Here is an 18,057-nt window from a genome sequence, read left to right as displayed (position 1 = left end):
AAGAGGAAAACCTTCAACAAGCTGGATTGACACAGTGGCTGCAACAATTAAACATAGCAACGATTGTGAGCATGGCGCAGGACCGGGCAGTGTTTCGTTCTAAAGTGCATAGGGTCACGCTATGAGTCGGAACCAACTTGATAGCGACTAACAGCAGCAACAACAATGGACTCATGGATGTTTATTCTTTGGTTTATGATCCAGTACTACTTTATTTTGTTGCTCAAGTTGTTCCACCTTTGGACATTGAGAATGCTTTCATTTGGCTCCTGTGCCCATTTGACATAGCCCCATCAGTGTCGTGATTGTGTTATATTGTGTGATGTGGTGTAATGTTGTGTTTTAAGCACTTCATTACTTTTTGACATTGTAAAATGCTCCAGGCTCACCTTGCATATTTCCTGCCCCAGTCCTAGGATCAGCCATTTCTCTAAGGAGTCATAGTTCCCTTTATTAAAGAAACCAAGATCTGGACACTGGGTGTACTCATTGCTGCTGGGATGTCATTGCTTCTGACCATCTCAGCTGACGGAAACAAGAAATATATGTGTGTATCCTAACCCACCACCACTCATTTGTCAGTTTGTCGTACTGTGGTGGCTTTTGTGTTGCCGTGGTGCTGGGAGCCTTGCTACTGGTATTTCATATACCAGCAAGGTCACCCTTAGTGGATAGGTTTCAGTGGAGCTTTCAGACTAAGACAGATTAGGAAGAAGGACCTGGCAGTCTAATTCTTTAAAAATTCACCAGTGAAAACCTTATGAATAGCAGTGGAACATTGTCTGATACAGTGCCAAAAGATGAGCCCCTCAGATTGGAAGGCACTCAAGATACGACTGGGGAAGAGCTGCCTCCTCAAAGTAGAGTCAATCTTAATGACATGGATGGAGTAAAACTTTTGGGACCTTCATTTGCTGATGTGGCATGACTCAAAATAAGAAGAAACAGCTGCAGACATCCATTAATAATAGGAACATGGAATGTACAAAGTATGAATCTAGGAAAATTGGAAGCTGTCATAAATGAAAGGGAATGCATAAAGATCAACATCCTAGGCATTAGTGAGCTGAAATGGACTGTATTGGCCATTTTGAATCAGACATATGGTCTGCTCTGTCAGGAATGACAAGTTGAAAAGGAATGACGTTGCATTTGTCTTTGCATTAGTCAAAAGGAATATTTTAAGACCTGTCCTGAGATACAGCAGTATCAGTGATAGGATAATATCCATAGTCCTACACGGAGGACCAATTAATATGGCTATTATTCAAATTTACACACCAGCCACTAATGCCAAAGATGAAAACCTTGAAGATTTTTACCAACTTCTGCAGTCTGAAATTCATCAAACATGCAATCAAGGTGTGTTGATAAATTACTGGTGACTGGAATGTGAAAGTTGGAAACAAGAAGGATCAGTAGTTGGAAAATATGGCCTTGGTGATAGAAAGGATGCCGGAGATCTCATGTTAGAATTTTGCAAGACCAATGACTTCTTGATTGCAAATACCTTTTTTCAGCAACAGAATGGTGACTATACATGTGGACCTTGCCGTATGGAACATACAGGAATCAAATCAACTCCATCTGTGGAAGGAGACATTGGAGAAGCTCAATATCATCAGTCAGAACAAGGGGCCGACTGCAGAGCAAACTATCAATTGCTCATATGCAAGTTCAAGTTGAAACTCAAGAAAATTAGAGTAAGTCCACGAGAGACAAAATATGACCTTGAGTATATTCCACCTGGATTTAGAGACTGTCTCAAGAATAGATTTGTGGCATTGAATATTAACTATCGAAGACCAGATGAGTTGTGGGCTGACATCAAGGATATCATACATGAAGAAAGCAAAAGGTCATTAAAAAGACAGGAAAGAAAGAAATCAGAAGAGACTCTGAAACTTGCTCTTGAACATAGAATAGCTAAAGCAAATGGGAGAAATGAAGTAAAAGAGCTGAGCAGGAGATTTCAAAGGGCAGCTTGAGAAGACAGAGTGAAGTGCTATAATGAAATGTGTAAAGACCTGGAGTTAGAAGACCAAAAAGGAAGAACGTTTGGCATTTCTCAGACTGAAAGAACTGAAGAAAAAAATTCAAGCCTCATGTCGCAATATTGAAGGATTCTATGAACAAAATATTGAATGACACAGGAAGTATCAAAAGAAGATGGAAGAAACAGAGAGTCACTCTAGCAAAACCAATTGGTCGATGTTCAGCCATTTCAGGAGGTATCACATGCTCAGGAACCGATGATATTGAAGGAAGGAGTCCAAGCTGCACTGAAGGCATTAGCGAAAAGCAAGCCTCCAGGAATTGATGGAATACCAATTGAGATATTGGAAGCACGCTCACTTGTCTGTTCCAAGAAATTTGGAAGACAGCTACCTGGCCAACCAACTGGAAGAGATCCCTATTTGTTTCCATCCCAAAGAAAGGTGATCCAACAGAATGTGGAAGTTACTGAACAATATTATTAATATCACATGCAAGTAGAACTTTGTTAAAGATAATTAAAAAATGGTTACAGCAGTACATCAACAGGGAACTGCCAGAAATTCAAGCCAAATTCAGAAGAGGACATGGAACCAAGGATATCATTGCTGATGTTAGATGGATCTTGGCTAAAAGCAGAGAATACAAGAAAGATGTTTACCTGTGTATTATTGACTATGCAGAGGCATTCACCTATGTGGAGCATAACAAATTATGAATAATATTGCAAAGAATAGGAGTTCCAGAACACTTAATTGTGTTCATAAGGAACCTGTACATAGACCAAAAGGCAGTCATTTGAACGAACAAGGGTATACTGTGTGGTTTAAAATCAAGAAAGATGTGTGTCAGGGATGTATCCTTTCACCATATTCAGTCTGTATGCTAAGGAAATAATCCGAGAGAAGCTGGACTATATGAAGAACAATGCGACTTCAGGATTGGAGGAAGACTCATTAATAGGCTGCGATACACAGATAATATAAATTTGCTTGCTGAAAACAAGAGGACTTGAAACACTTGCTAATGAAGATCAAAAACTACAGTCTTCAGTATGGATTACACCTCACTGAACATGAAAAAAAAAATCCTCGAAACTGGATCAATAGGCAACATCATGATAAACTGAGAAAATATTGACGTTGTCAAGGATTTAGTTTTACTTGAATCCACAGTCAACTCCCATGGAAGCAATAGTCAAGAAATCAAACGATGTATTGCATTGGGCATGTTTGCTACAAGACCTCTTTTAAAGTTTTGAAAAGCAAAGATGTCACTTTGAGGATTAAGGTGCGCCTGACCCAAACGATGATATTTTCAGTCACCTCATATGCATGCAAAAGCTGGACAACAAATAAGAAAGACCGAAGAAGAATTGATGAGTTTGATGTTGGCAAAGAATATTGCATATACCATGGACTGCCAGAAGAACAAATTTGTCTTGGAAGAAGTACAGCCAGAATACTTCTTAGAGGGAGGATGGTGAGATTTTGTCTCAAGTAATTTGGACATGTTATCAGGGGGACCAGTCCCTGGAGAGGAACATCATGCTTGGTAGAGGGTCAGTGAAAAAGAGAAACACCCTCGAGATGGATTGACATAGCGACTTCAACAATGAGCTTGAACATAGCATGATTGTGAGGATGGTGCAAGACAGGGCAGCTTTTTGTTCTGTTGTACATAGGGTCCCTGTGAGTTGGAACCAACTCTGTTCTTCAAATATTTTTATATGTAACCCTCTGTAACTTTATTAAGGTAAACATGAGTTCTTACTGGTGTCTCCAATTCTAAACCATTACCACATGTGTCATTCTGCCCTTCTCCTCTTGTTTGTCTGTAACCTCTCACTCTTTAACAGTGAAAAACCTGCCTCCCACCATCCACTGTCCATTTACTTCATTGTCCGATTCCAGTATACACGTATAGTAGTATCACAATTGTTACTTCCCATCTCTAACAACAGAATCCCACCCTTTGGGAAACAGCTTTACCATCTATATAAAGTGTTTATATGAAATTTCTTTTGCCTTTAGTCTTACAGACTCTCTTCATTTCCAAAGTTACTTTTCTTAGCATCTTCCCCCCCACCAACCACTTCATTGATATTGTTTTAGGCATTTGTACTACCGTTAGGTTTTCTTATTATAGTCTGTGTTACTTCCTGGGATTCCTAGCCCCCTCCCATCCTCAACCTCTGAATAATTTTTTAAAATCTGTATACATTAACGTTTATTCTTTGTGATCTAAAGTTCTGTGGGTTTTGGAAGTGCGTAGTGTCATGTATCCACTATTACAGTATCATACTAAATAGTTTCACTGCCCAAAAAATCACCTGTGCTTCATCTGATCACCCCCCGCCCCTGCCATACCCTTGGCAACCACTGATCTTTTTACCATTCCTATAATTTCACCTTTTTCAGAATGTCGTATAATTGGAATCATACAGTATGTAGTGTTTTCGTACTGACTTCTTTCACTTAGCAATATGCATGTAAGTTTCTCCATATCATTTCATGACTTGATAGTTCAGTTTTTGTTATTGGCGAGTAATATTCCGTTGTGTGGATGTACTACAGTTTGTTTATCCATTCACCTGTTAAAGGATGTCTTGGGCGCTTCCAGTTTTTGGCAATTATAGATATGGCTGTTACAAACATTCATGTGGAGGTTTTTGTGTAGACATAAATCATCAGATCAGTTAGATAAATATCTTGGAGTGTGATAGCTGGGTCATATGATAAGATTATGTTCAGCCCTGTAAAAAACTGCCAGTCTGTGTTTAAACGTGGCTGTATCATTTTGCATTCCCACCAACAGTGAATGAGAGTTTCTGTTGCTCCACATCCTTGCCAGCGTTTGGTATAGTTGCTTTTCGTATTTCAGCTGTTCTGCTGGGTGTACAGTGGTTGGCAGTTTTGTCTTACTATCATAGTTTATTATATCTGACTATAGAAACATTAGCGTATTCCTTCTGTTTCTCTTAAAATGAGCATTAAGAATGATATATATGCTTTTTTCCTGTACAAATAACTGTTCCAGATGTTTAAATAGCATTTTACTTTATTACATTAATGTAAAAATTATATGTTCTCTTTGATTTCTTATTACGAATAGCTTATAAGCTATATTCCATTGGTGTTAAGCTACATTCCATTGATGTTAATGTCTCACCTTTAATTGCTTTTGCTTAATTTTTTAATTCTCATTTTCCACTCTCCAAAGTCATTTTTGCTTTTTTGTTTGTTTCTATTTCTTTGTTCATAAAGCTTTTTTGTCTCTGTTACATTATGTAGTTTTGTACCAATGGCTCGAAGCAGATCGTCAGGGCAAGAGCCAAGACGCTGCAGATACAACTTCAGGTAAAAAAAGGTGTTAGAAATCATTGTTTTAATTCACCCCAAGCCCATTGTGAAGGTTTATTCAGTTTTGCCCGCGCAAAGTTACAGGCATTATTTTATATTTCTGTTCTTTGATCTGCATCTTTATTTTTATAAAGATCTCATTTGCTTCAAGCCTTGAAAATAGAATTCCTTAGTTTTTAAGCTCTCTTGGCAGATAATGTCTTACTCTCTCAGGAGGAAAGGTTTCATTGCAGCTCAAATCTAGGAAGAGGTTATTTGGCATATTTCTCGGAATTAAGCCCTTAGGTATAGTTTTAACAGAATATTTAATATTTGCACAAATTTATAATCCTTTTTCATTCAAGCTGAGGTTTAAAAGATGGATTTTAACTTAATTAAAAGACTCTTAAGTGTAATTTCCATTTCCTGGGATTGCAAAATCTTAGACCTAGTCATTTCTCCTGCTTAGTCTTAGCAGTGAAGGCAGTAGTGATTCGGTGGTAAAATTCTCACCTTCTATAAAGGAGACCCGGGCTCCATTCCTGGCCAGTGTACCTCAGTGAAGAGCCACCACCTGTAAGTCAGTGGTGGCTTGAGTGTTGCTGTGACACTGAACAGGTTTCATGGAGCTTCCAGACTAGGGCAGACTTGAAAGAAAGACCTGGCAATCTATTTCTGAAAATCAGCCAGTGAAAACCCTATGGGGGAGAAAAACAACGCTATGAATCATATCTGATCCTGTTGTGCATGGGCTTGCCATGAGTTGGGGGCCAACTCAACAGCAGCTACCAACAACGGTCTTAGCAGTAAATTCTAAGTTAGAGGTTAATAAAACATGAATTGAAAATAAGAAGAGTAGGTTGTTTCCCCTTCTCCTATCCCCAGGTTATCTCCAGGATTCTCTTCCTTGGCTGATACTAGTAGGAATAATTGCATCCACTCATTTTTAAATCCTAAACAGTAACATCAGAATTTCTGAATAATTGATTCTTTCCCTAATTTCCTTGAAGATAATATTTGCCAAGACAGCTATGTGTATATATAGCAGTGATCTTTCCTATTGCTCCCCTTTTATGGCAGTCTAATATGAAGTGGTGGTGGTGGTGGTGCTTTGTTAGATTTGTGTTATCACTTTGGTGGGTTTGGTTTGGTTTTGTTTTGGTGAAATTCTTTCTCTGGAGATGATTTTCCTTCTCTTTCTTCTGGTTGATTCATTGTGCTTCAAGAGGGTGTGGTGTTCTTTAGTTAACAGAACAATCATATTGAAAATGACACTGTCATGCCTTTTCTGATGTATCTCCTCTCCCATTAATAATTTGATTTATGAATGAAGGTAATGTTGCTATTTAAACCATACACAGGCAGGAATTTATTAAAAGGTAAGTGATGCAAGGAGTTATGTCCTAGGTCATGTGCTGTTTTTTCTGCTCCTACAATGTTTCTTCGTTTATTTACATTTATGTATGATAAAAACAAGCATTTCTGGTGTTTGAGGGTGGGCAAGGGAGAGGGTTTCTTGATGGCTGTGTATTACCTGAAGATACCCTGTTGCTGTGTAAATAGCACAGTCAACAGCGTAGAACTCTAGAACCCAGGAAAATATTTTTGTTTTGTTTTTTATTCCCGCTCTGACCTCAAGTGAAGTAAGAAGTAACTTTTTTTTTTAAATCAAGAAGTAAATAATCTAAAAATTGTTAGTGTTCCCATGAAAATCTAGTATTAGCTTATTGACATCATTTACCCTTTCTGAAATCTGCAATTCTGAGCCCTGACTCTGTGTTCTGTAGCCACATTGACTCTCATAGACAGTTTCTCCCTTGACTTTCTGATGTTTATGTAACTTTGGAGCATAGTGCAAAAATTGATAAATTTTCCTTAAGGACTCCATTGGCAGTTTCTCGTCTAGAGATGAAGGCTCTTAATTCTATCTTGTAAAATGGTAGAAAGCTATAGAGATGACGTACTTCCCTAACAAGGAGTCCAAAGGAAAATTATCATTAGCCAAGGATTAACAATTGTTGTCTCAGAACATATATTAAAATTATGTGTCCTTATTTGAAAAAACTTCTGTGACTTTTTTATTGCAGTCTCCAGCAAGATTTTAGAGTGTGAAAATTTTTCTCTCCCTCTGTGATCTGTTAGGTTTTGCACTCAAAGATGTTTTAATATCTATCTTTTCATATTTTTATCCAAAATGGTAAACTGAGTCTAACTAGATGTCAGTGTGACTCATAAATCATGTTGTTTTATGATACTTTTACTTGTACAAATACTCCTTAATGACAGTTATCCTTTCCATATAACTGCTAGTATTTTGCACTTAATTAGAATTTTAAAAATAGAAGAAAATACAGTAGACAGAATGAAATTGCTCTCAGGTTTTGTAATTCCTTAATCTCAACTTTCTGACGTTAGGAATTTAAGATCCATCCATGTTAAATATTTTATGAAACTAAGGTACTTGGGAATAATAGTACAAATGGGAATAAATTAATTAAGTAGGTGTCAAAGTGTGACTCATAAATCATATTGACAACTGAGCTGAGAGCTACTGTTGAATTTGTTTATATATAATAAAGTATTATTGTTAATTGCGTTGTTAAGTGCTGTTGAGTTGGTTCCAACTCATAGCGACTCTATAGGACAGAGTAGAGCTACCCCTTAGGATTTCCATGGAGCGGCTGGCCAGTGGATTTGAACTGTCGACCTTTTGGTTAGCAGCCGAGCTCTTCACCGTTACGCCACCAGGTCTCCAGTCAAAGTATAGCCTACTTCTCTCTTTCTAGAATTTTGACAGGTGATGAATTTGGCTTAGAATAGCTCATTTCTTTTCAGAAGTTAGTGTGTGTTTATTGTGTTCTGTCTACTAGACCAGGCAGCTCATCAGTGATGCTTATAACCCTGTTAATTCTGTTACTTGGAAGAGACTGGAGGTGCAACCACAATTTATCAGAGACTTTTGTGGAAATTCAAGCAAAATTGCTTCCTTTTAGCACTGCAGCATTAGGTCTATCCATGTATAATAATTTAGGATCATAAGAAGTATGATAAGCTTAATTGAAGGTATTTCAAGATGAATTAAATGTTTCCATACAGGTTTTTTTTTTTTTATCACTTCATATTGAAATGAGGACAAAAATTAGGTTACAGCAAGGATTATTTTAGTATATCTTGATTTTTATTATCAGATGTCTAGCCAGGATTTTAAAATTCAGAGTCTGAGGTTTTAAATGCAAATCTTTTGTTAATGGTTCTTTTTCAGTTGTCCATTGGGAATTTTAAAGCTCAGACTGTTAGAGGTAGAAATTGAATCAGATGTCAGCATTATCAGTCAACATATCTATAAAATAAAAATGAAACTATAATATGTCTTTGAGGGAGTTCTAGCTATTAACTAAATTATTTGTTGTAGGTGAAAATTTTGACCAGAGTCCTCTGAGAAGAACATTCAAATCCAAAGTTCTGGCCCACTATCCTCAGAATATAGAATGGAATCCTTTTGATCAAGATGCAGTGAACATGGTATGTTTCTCTTTTCCTCTCCATTCTCTCTTTCACTTTCCTTTTATTTTATTAATACAATGATATTGACTATGTTTTGAGTGTCTACATTGTTGTTGTTAGGTGCTGTTGAGTTGCTTCCAACTCATAGTGACCTCATGTACAATAGAAAGAAACATTGTCCAGTCCTGGTCCATCCTCACAATGTTGCTATATTTGAGCCTATTGTTGCAGCCACTGTGTCAGTCCATCTCACTGAGGGTCTTCCTCTTTTTCGATGACTTTCTACTTTACCAAGCATGATACCCTTCTCCAGGGACTGGTCCCTCCTGATAACATGTCCAAGGTAAGTGAGATGAAGTCTTGCCATTCTCACTTCTGAGGAGTATTCTGTTTGAACTTCTTCCAAGACACCTTTATTCGTTCTTCTGGCAGTCCATGGTATACTAAACATTGATCCCTAGCACCGTAATTCAAAGGCATCAATTCTTATTTGGTCTTCCTTACTCATTGTCCAGATTTCACAAGCGTGTGAAGCAATTGAAAATACCATGGCTTAGGTCAGGCGCACTTTAGTCCTCAAAGTGACATCTTTGCTTTTTAACACTTTAAAGCGGTCTTTTGTAGCAGACTTGCCCAATTCAATATGTTGTTTGATTTCTTTTTTTTTTTTAAATTTATTTTTGTACTTTTGTGAAAGTTTGCAGAAGAAACTAGTTTCTCATTAAACAGTTAGTACACGTATTGTTTGTGACATTGGTTATCAACCCCATGACATGTCAACACTCTCCCCTTCTCAACCTGGGTTCCCTATTACCAGCTTCCCTGTCTCCTCCTGTGTTCTAGGCCTTGCCCCTGGGCTGGTGTGCCTCTTTAATCTCGTTTTGTTTTATGGGCCCGTCCAGTCTTTGGCTGAAGGGTGAACCTCAGAAATAACTTCATTACTGAGCCAGAAGGGTGTCCGGGGGGCCATACTCTTGGGGTTTCTCCAGTCTGTGTCAGGCCAATAAGTCTGATCTTTTTTTGTGTGTGAGTTAAAATCTTGTTCTGCATTTTTCTCCAGCTCTGTCTTGGACTCTGTATTGTGATCCCTGTCACAGCAGTTGGTGGTAGTAGCCAGGCACTATCTAGCTGTGCTGGGCTCAGTCTAGTGGAAGCTGTGGTAGTTGTGGTCCATTAGTCGTTTGGACTAATCTTTCCCTTGTGTCTTTGGTTTTCTTCATTCTCCCTTGCTCCAGATGGGATGAGACCAGTGGAGTATCTTAGACGGCTACTTAGAAGCTTTAAGACCCCAGACACTACCCACCAAAGTAAAATGTAGAACATTTTCTTTATAAACTACATTATGCCGTTTGAGGTAGATGTTGCCTGAGACCATGGTCGCCACAGCCCTCAGCCCAGTAATTTGGTCCCTCAGGGAGTTTGGATGTGTCTATGGAGCTTGCATGACCTTGCCATGGTCAAGTTGTGCTGACTTCCGCAGTATTGTGTACTGTCTTACCTTTCACCAAAGCATTGTTTGATTTCTTGACAGCTGCTTCCATGGGCGTTGCTTGTGGATCCAAGAAAAATGAAATCCTTGACAACTGCATTATTTTCTCTGTTTATTATGATGTTGCTTATTGGTCTAGTTGTGAGAATTTTTGTTTTCTTTATGTTGAGATGTAATCCATACTGAAGGCTGTAGTCTTTGATCTTCATCAGTAAGAGCTTCAAGTCCTCTTCACTTTTGGCAAGGAATGTTGTGTCATCTGCATATCGCAGGTTGTTTTTTTCTTTTTTTAAATTCTTTTTTTTTTATTGTTTGTTGTGCTTTAGGTGAAAGTTTACAGCTCAAGTCAATTTCTCATACAAAAATTTATACACATATTATGTGACCCTAGTTACAATCCCTATAAGTGACAGCACACTCCCCCTTTGACCTTGGGTTTCCCGTGTCCGTTAAACCAGCTCCTATCCCTTTCTGCCTTCTGATCCTGTCTCAGGACAGGAGCTGCCCATTTAGTCCCCTGTATCTACTTGAACTAAGAAGCACACTCTTCACAAGTATTATTTCATGTTTTATAGTCCAGTCTAATCTTTGTCTGAAGAGTTGGTTTCAGGAATGGTTTTAGTTCTGGGTTAACAGAGTGTCTGGGAGCCGTGTCTGCTGGGATTCCTCTAATCCCAGCCAGACCATTAAGTCTGATCTTTTTATGTGAATTTGAGTTCTGCACCCCACTTTTCTCCTGCTCTGTCAGGGACTCTATGTTGTGTTCCCTGTCAGGGCATATCGCAAGTTGTTAATGAGTCTTTCTCCAGTCCTGATACCACTTTCTTCATATGGTCCAGTTTCTCAGATTATTTGCTCAGCATACACACTGAATACGTATGGTGAAAGAATACATCCCTGTTGCACACCTTTCTTGATTTTAAACCGCACAGTATCCCCTTGTTCTGTTCAAATGACTGCCTCTTGGTAAGGATTCCACATGAGCAAAATTAAATGTGCTGGAATTTCCATTCTTCACAATATTATCCATAATTTGTTATGATCCACACAGTTGAATGCCTTCGTGTAGTCGATAAAACACTGGTAAACATCTTTCTGCTATTCTTTACTTTCAGGCAAGATCCGTTCCACATCAGCAGTGATATCCCTCGTTCCACGTCCTCTTCTGAATCCAGCCTGAATTTCTAGCAATTCTCTGTCAATGTACTGCTGCAACTGTTTTTTAATTATCTTCAGCAAAATTTACTTGTGTGATATTAATAATGTTGTTTGATAATTTCCCCATTCTATTGGATCACCTTTCTTTGGGATGGGCACAAATAGGGATCTCTTCAGTCTGTTGACCAGGTAACTGTCTTCCAGATTTCTTGGCATAGGTGAGTGAGTGCTTGCAGTGCTGCATCTGTTTGTTGAAGCATCTCAACTGGTATTCTGTCAATTCCTGGAGCCTTGTTTTTCGCCGGTGCTTTCAGTGCAGCTTGGACTTCTTCCTTCCATACCATTGGTTCTTGATCATACGCTAGCTCCTGAAATAGTTGAATGTTGACCAGTTCTTTTTGGTACAGTGACTCTGTGTGTTCCTTCCATCTTCTTTTGATGCTTTCTGCATTGTTCAATATTTTCCCCATAGAAACCTTCAAAATTGCAACTTGAGGCTTGAATTTTTTTTCATTTCTTTCAGCTTGAGAAAAGCTGAGTGTGTTCTTCCCTTTTGCTTTTCTAAATCTTTGCACATTTGATTATAATACTATACTTTGTCTTCTCGAGCTGCACTTTGAAATCTCCTGTTCAGCTCTTTGACTTCATCATTTCTTCCATTTGCTTTAGCTACTCTACGTTCAAGAGCAAGTTTCAGAGTCTCTTCTGATTTCTTTCTTTCCCGTCTTTTTAATGACCTTTTACTTTCTTCATGCATGATGTCCTTGATGTCATCCCACAACTTGTCTGGTCTTCTGTCATTAGTGTTCCATATGTAAAATCTGCTCTTGAAATGGTCTCTAAATTCAGGTGGGATATACTAAGGTTGTACTTTGACTTTTGTGCACTTGTTTTAATTTTTTCAGCTTCAGCTTGAACTTGGATTTGCACAGTTGATGATCTGTTCTGCAGTCAATGCCTGGCCCTGTTCTGACTGATGATAATTGAGTTTCTCCATTGTCCCTTTCCACGGATGGAGTCGATTTGATTCCTGTGTGTCATGAATTGAATTGTGTCCCCCAAAAATAACTGTCAACTTGGCTAGGTCATGATTCCCAGTGTTGTGTGATTGTCCTCCATCTTGTCATCTGATGTGATTTTCCTATGTATTGTAAATCCTACCTCTATGGTGTTAATGAGACAAGGTTAGAGGCAGTTGTGTTAATGAGGCAGGACTCAATCTACAAGATTAGGTTGTGTCTCAAGTCAGTCTCTTTTGAGATACAAAAGAGAGAAGCAAGCAGAGAGACATGGGACTTCATACCACCAAGAAACAAGTGCTAGAAGAATAGCACATCCTTTGGACCCAGGGTCCCTGCACTGAGAAGCTCCTAGACCAGGGAAGATTGATGACAAGACCTTCCCCCAGAACTGACAGAGAAAGCCTTTCCCTGGAGCTGGCACCCTGAATTTGTACTGCTAGCCTCCTAGACTGAGAGAGAATAAATTTGTCTTTGTTAAAGCCATCCAGTTGTGATATTTCTGTTATAGCAGCACTAGGTAACTAAGACACTGTATTCCATCTAGTGAGGTCCAAGTATATAGTCACTGTTTGTGTTGTTGAGAAAAGGTATTTCCAATGAGTAAGTCATTGGTCTTGCAAAATCCTCTCATGCAATCTCCATTGTCATTTCTGTCACTGAGACCATGTTTTCCAACTACTGATCCTTCTTCTTTGTTCCCAACTTTTGTATTCCAATCACCAGTAATTATCAGTGCATCTTGATTGCGTGTTTGATCAGTTTCAGACCGCAGAAGTTGGTAAAAATCTTCAGTTTCTTCATCTTTGGCCTTAGTGGTTGGTGCGTAGATTTGAATAATAGTCGGGTTAACTGGTCTTTCCCATAGGCGTATGAATATTATTCTATCACTGACAGCATTGTACTTCAGGATAGATCTTGAAATGTTCTTTTTGACGATGAATGCGACACCGTTCCTCTTCAATTTGTCATTCCCAGCATAGTAGACCATATGATTGTACAATTCAGAAAGGCCAGTACCAGTCCATTTCAACTCACTGGTGGCTAGGATATTGGTCTTAAAGCGTTCCATTTCATTTTTGACAACTTTCAATTTTCCCTGGATTCATAGTTTGTAAATTCTACATTCTGAATATTAATGGATGTTTGCAACTGTTTCTTCTCATTTTGAGTCATGCCATGTCAGCAAATGAAGGTTCTGAAAGCTTTACTCCATCCACATCATTAAGATCGACTCTATTTGAGGAGGCAGCTCTTCCCCAGTCGTATCTTGAGTGTCTTCCAACCTGAGAGCTCATCTTCCAGCACTTTATCAGTGTTCCGCTGCTATTCATAAATTTTCACTGACCAGTAATTTTAGAAGTAGATTGCCAGGTCCTTCCTCCTAGTCTGTCTTAGTCTGGAAGCTCTGCTGAGACTTGTCCACCATGGGTGAAACTGCTGGTGTTTGAAATACTGGTGGCATAAGTTCCAGTATCACAGCAACATGGAAGCCACCACAGAACCACCACTGACAGGCAAGTCATAGGTGTCTACATTATCTAATTTATTCCTTTGAATGACTATTTAAAAACAGAAAACCAAACCCATTGCTGTTGAGTCGATTCCGACTCGTAGAAACCCTATAGGACGGCGTAGAACTGCTCCATAGGGTTTCTCAGGAGCAGCTGGTGGATTCAAACTGTGGATCTTTTTTTGGTTGGCAGCCAAGTTCTTAACCATTTCACCAGCAGGGCTCCAAATAACTCTATAAGATAGATGTTATTATTATCCTCATTTTATAGATGTAGAAACTGAAGCTCAGAGAGGTTAAATGCATATGTGTTATCGCCTTGGTGGTTTTCTTTCTGGAGATGCTTTTCCTTCTCTTTCTTCTGGTTAATTTGTTGTGCCTTAAGAGTGTGTGGTGGTCTTTAGTTAACCAAATAATTTATTGAAAATGGCACAGGGTACCACAGCTAATGAATGTGTACTGAGAGCCTCAGAGCCCATTTTTTTTTTCCTACTATTAATCTGTGTAAGAGTTTGTTAATTAACACATAGATACTTAGATAAACAGTGTTATTATTTTGTTTGCCTGGAGCAGAGCCTGATGGAAGGAGCATAGTTACAGTTTTTGTATTTCAAGTAATGTATAATAAGCCTGTAATTTGTCATTTTCACAAAGTAAACATAAAGGAACTTTGTTGCAACATTTAGACATTTAGTAGTAATTTGTTTATAGAGATTTTAGGTTAATGTAATAACTTACAAGTGGTGCTTAAAAGTCCCTTGTAGAGATTCTTAGAAATAAGGTAGGTCATAGTTTTAAATCTTTTGGGAAGGGTCTGTAGAAGCTGGGATAATATTTTGGACCTTCAGTGACTGTAATTACTTCTAAATCAGGGGGCCCTCAGTGATCAGGCATGATTGACACAGAAATGACTAGGGAGGGACTAAGACCCTTTAGAAAGTGTACTGTACAGTACTGGGGAAGCCAGCACAACTTGTACAAGGAAGGGTCATGGAAGCCCCATAGACACTTCCAAACTCCCTGAGGGACTGAATTGCTGGGCGGAGGGCTGTGGAGACCATGGTCTCGGGCAACATCTAGCTCATTGTCATAACAGTTTACAAAGACAGTGTTCTATATTCTACCTTGCTGAGTAGCGTCTGGGGTCTTAAAAGCCTGTGGGCAGCCATCTAAGATACTCCACTGGTCTCACGCCTTCAGGAGCAAGGGAGAATGAAGAGAACAGGATACAAGGAAAAGATTAGCCCAAAGGACTAATAGACCACAGCTACCAAGGACTCCACCAGACTAAGTCCAGTACAGCTAGATGGTGCCCGGCTACCACCACTGACTGCTCTGACTGGGATCACAATAGAGGGTCCTGGACAGAGCTAGAGAAGGATGTAGAACAAAATTCTAACACAAAAAAAAGGCCAGATTTACTGGCGCAACAGAGACTGGAGAAACCCGGAGAGTATGGTCCCCAGACACCCTTTTAACTAAGTGGTGAAGTCACTGTCGAGGTTCACCGTTCAACCGGGGATTGGACAACCCCATAAAACAAAACGGGACTAATGAGGCACAGCAGTCCAGGGAGAAGGACTAGAAGGCAGGAGGGGACAGGAAAGCTGGTGATAGGGAACCCATGGTTGAGAAAGGACAGTGTTGACATGTAGTGGGGTTGTTAACCATTGTCATAGGGCAATATGTGTACCAACTGTTTAATGAGAAACTATTTTGTTCTGTAAATCTTCATCTAAAGTACAGAAAAAAAATTATGTGAGATCAGATTGACAACAGCAGCTCAAAAGGTTTGATGGGAAGCCTAGGGGACAGTGAGTTGAAAATAATGGTGATGGAATAATTTGGAATAGGATAGTGAGAATAGCAGTGCAACTGGAAGAACATAATCGATGTCACTGAATTGTACATGTAGAAATTTTTGAAATGGTGCATCTTTGGCTATCTGTATTTTCACCAAAAAAAGGAGGTCCTCCAAGGTCGAGAAGAGACAGTATTGACATGTCATGGGGTTGTTTGTTAACCAATGTTATAAAACAATATGTGTACTGACTGTTTAATGAGAAACTATTTGTTCTGTAAACCTTCACCTAAAGTACAATAAAAAAAATTTTAAAAAAAGAAAAGTATACAGTAGTTCTTTTTGAATTAAAACTTACTGAGTGGCATTTACAGGTACAGCCAATAACCCCATTATGACCTGATACTATATGGGGAGGAAATGAACATTTAGTAAATATCTGCTGTGTACTTTATGTATGTTATTTTCACATACATGCTTACATGTACCCAGTGAAAATTCTTCTTCATATTTTACAGAGGTTAAGTAACTTGCCCAAAATCATGCAGTAATACCCAGAGGTTAAATCTAAATTATTTTTACTGTCTAGCTCACATTTTTTTCTACCCCACCATTTTGTCTACTGTAAAGAAAAGGTATGTGTCTTAGTTTTCCAGTGCTTCTGTAACAAAAATAGCACAAGTGAGTGGCTTTAACGAGTAGAAATTTATTTTCTTACTGTTTAGGAGGCTAAAAGTTTGAATTCAGGGTGTCGGCTCTAGGGGAAGGCTCACTCTCTGTCTTTTCTAGGGAATAATCCTTATCTCAGCTTATCTAGCTGCCTCAGCTTCCTTGGAGATCTCCACATGGCATCCATCTTTTTATCCCATTCCTACTTGCTTGCTTCTGTGCCTAATCTGCTCTTTTTGTATCTCAAAAGTGATTAGGTTTAAAATACCCCATACTGATAAAGATTTTGACACATATTTTTGTGGGACACAGTTCAGTCCATAACAGAATGTAATTCAGTTTTGACCTGCACCAGAAATGACATGGGTCACATTAGACCCTTCTTGGTATTTCTATATCATAACAGACCTTTCCAATTCTGGGCTTACTCCACGGAGGGAATAGCATGGTAATTTTTGAAAGTACAGATGCTTAAAGCACTTGACACTTTGACTGCGATTCTTTACAGAGCACAATGTAGTTATTTTCCTAAACTCTTACCCTAAACCAAAATAATCAGAGATTCCCATTTTGCTAGAAGTTAGTATTGTGGGTGCACTATAGATATTAAGTAGAACACAACTGTTAGTTATCTTTATGAGATGTGGAGGTGACCTGACAAGTTTCTGACTAAAACAGTCAATAAACAGCAGTGACAAAAATAGTGTATCACCTGCTTAAGCCAGCAAATTAATGAAAAAGTATTAAAGAAAAGCATGAAAAAATGTCTGAATGAAGCAGTGGAAAAGTGGATAAGAATATGAATGGATTATAACCCTTAATCTTCTTAAATTAGTAAGTATTTCAAAATATATATTATTCTGTGACAAATCAGAATTGTGCTCAAAACTAGGTTTTTACTAGTTGGGACCTAGTTGGAACAAAACACCATACTTGATGTGTTTTCTTTTAGTCATTAAAAGAAGTAATAGTGAAATGGCTGTAGTAGATTTTGCGTCTATCTGCAAAACATGCATTTTTAAGACAATTATCAGCTTCCTTGATCTGTCTTTGGTATTTCTTCACCCCTTGTCTCTGATTTTTTTTACGTAAGCAGCAAAAGTTCCCTCAGAAGAAACACATGGGCTTGTGTTTTGATGCTTAAGCACCACACAGCATTTTGTTTATTGCTGCAAATCTAAAAGGATTTGCTGGCACTCCTTGAAAATCTCTGGAAAGCATCCCATTAAAGTAGACTACATTTGGGTCATAGATTTACTGCCCTTAATTTCCTCTTTGATTTATTAGTAAGTGCATTTTTATGAAGCTATAATTTCTCCCTGCCTAAAGGTATAAAGCTTTGTTCTTGCTTTTAGCAAAATCCTACTCCAAGTCATTGCCTTTTGTAATTTGTTATTCCTCCAACAGCCAAGAGTGGTACTTTCAATAAGGGTCAGTAATTTCACACAGAGATTAAGCACCCAAAGCAGTGAACTTTGTTAAATAAAAAATTCCATTTCTATGTGTGCAGTGCAAATATAATAGTAAATGTAAGTGACAAGTGAAATTGTTTCTGAATTAATTACTTT

The 18,057-nt window shown here is 38.5% G+C and overlaps 1 protein-coding gene across 3 annotated transcripts in view; it reads left to right on the top strand.

Annotated features, from left to right (window-relative positions):
• The window catches only part of DENND5B (DENN domain containing 5B), a 221,741-nt gene that overhangs the window by 98,792 nt on the left and 104,892 nt on the right, over positions 1-18,057 (top strand). For 2 of the 3 annotated variants that reach the window (XR_002825205.1, XM_004383615.3), the window contains exons 2-3: positions 5,289-5,354; positions 8,749-8,858. Coding sequence is in view for 2 of the 3 variants with exons in the window: in XM_004383615.3 (XP_004383672.1) it covers positions 5,289-5,354; positions 8,749-8,858 (176 nt within the window). In the remaining variant the exon portion in view is untranslated. The remainder of the gene's footprint in view (positions 1-5,288; positions 5,355-8,748; positions 8,859-18,057) is intronic. The other variant, XM_004383616.2, reaches the window with a different exon arrangement.

This window comes from Trichechus manatus, unplaced genomic scaffold (genome assembly GCF_000243295.1).
Source record: "Trichechus manatus latirostris isolate Lorelei unplaced genomic scaffold, TriManLat1.0 scaffold00112, whole genome shotgun sequence".
Classification (NCBI taxonomy): domain Eukaryota; kingdom Metazoa; phylum Chordata; class Mammalia; order Sirenia; family Trichechidae; genus Trichechus; species Trichechus manatus.
Note: the sequence above shows the minus strand (reverse complement) of the source record. Positions and strands in the feature narration are given on the sequence as shown.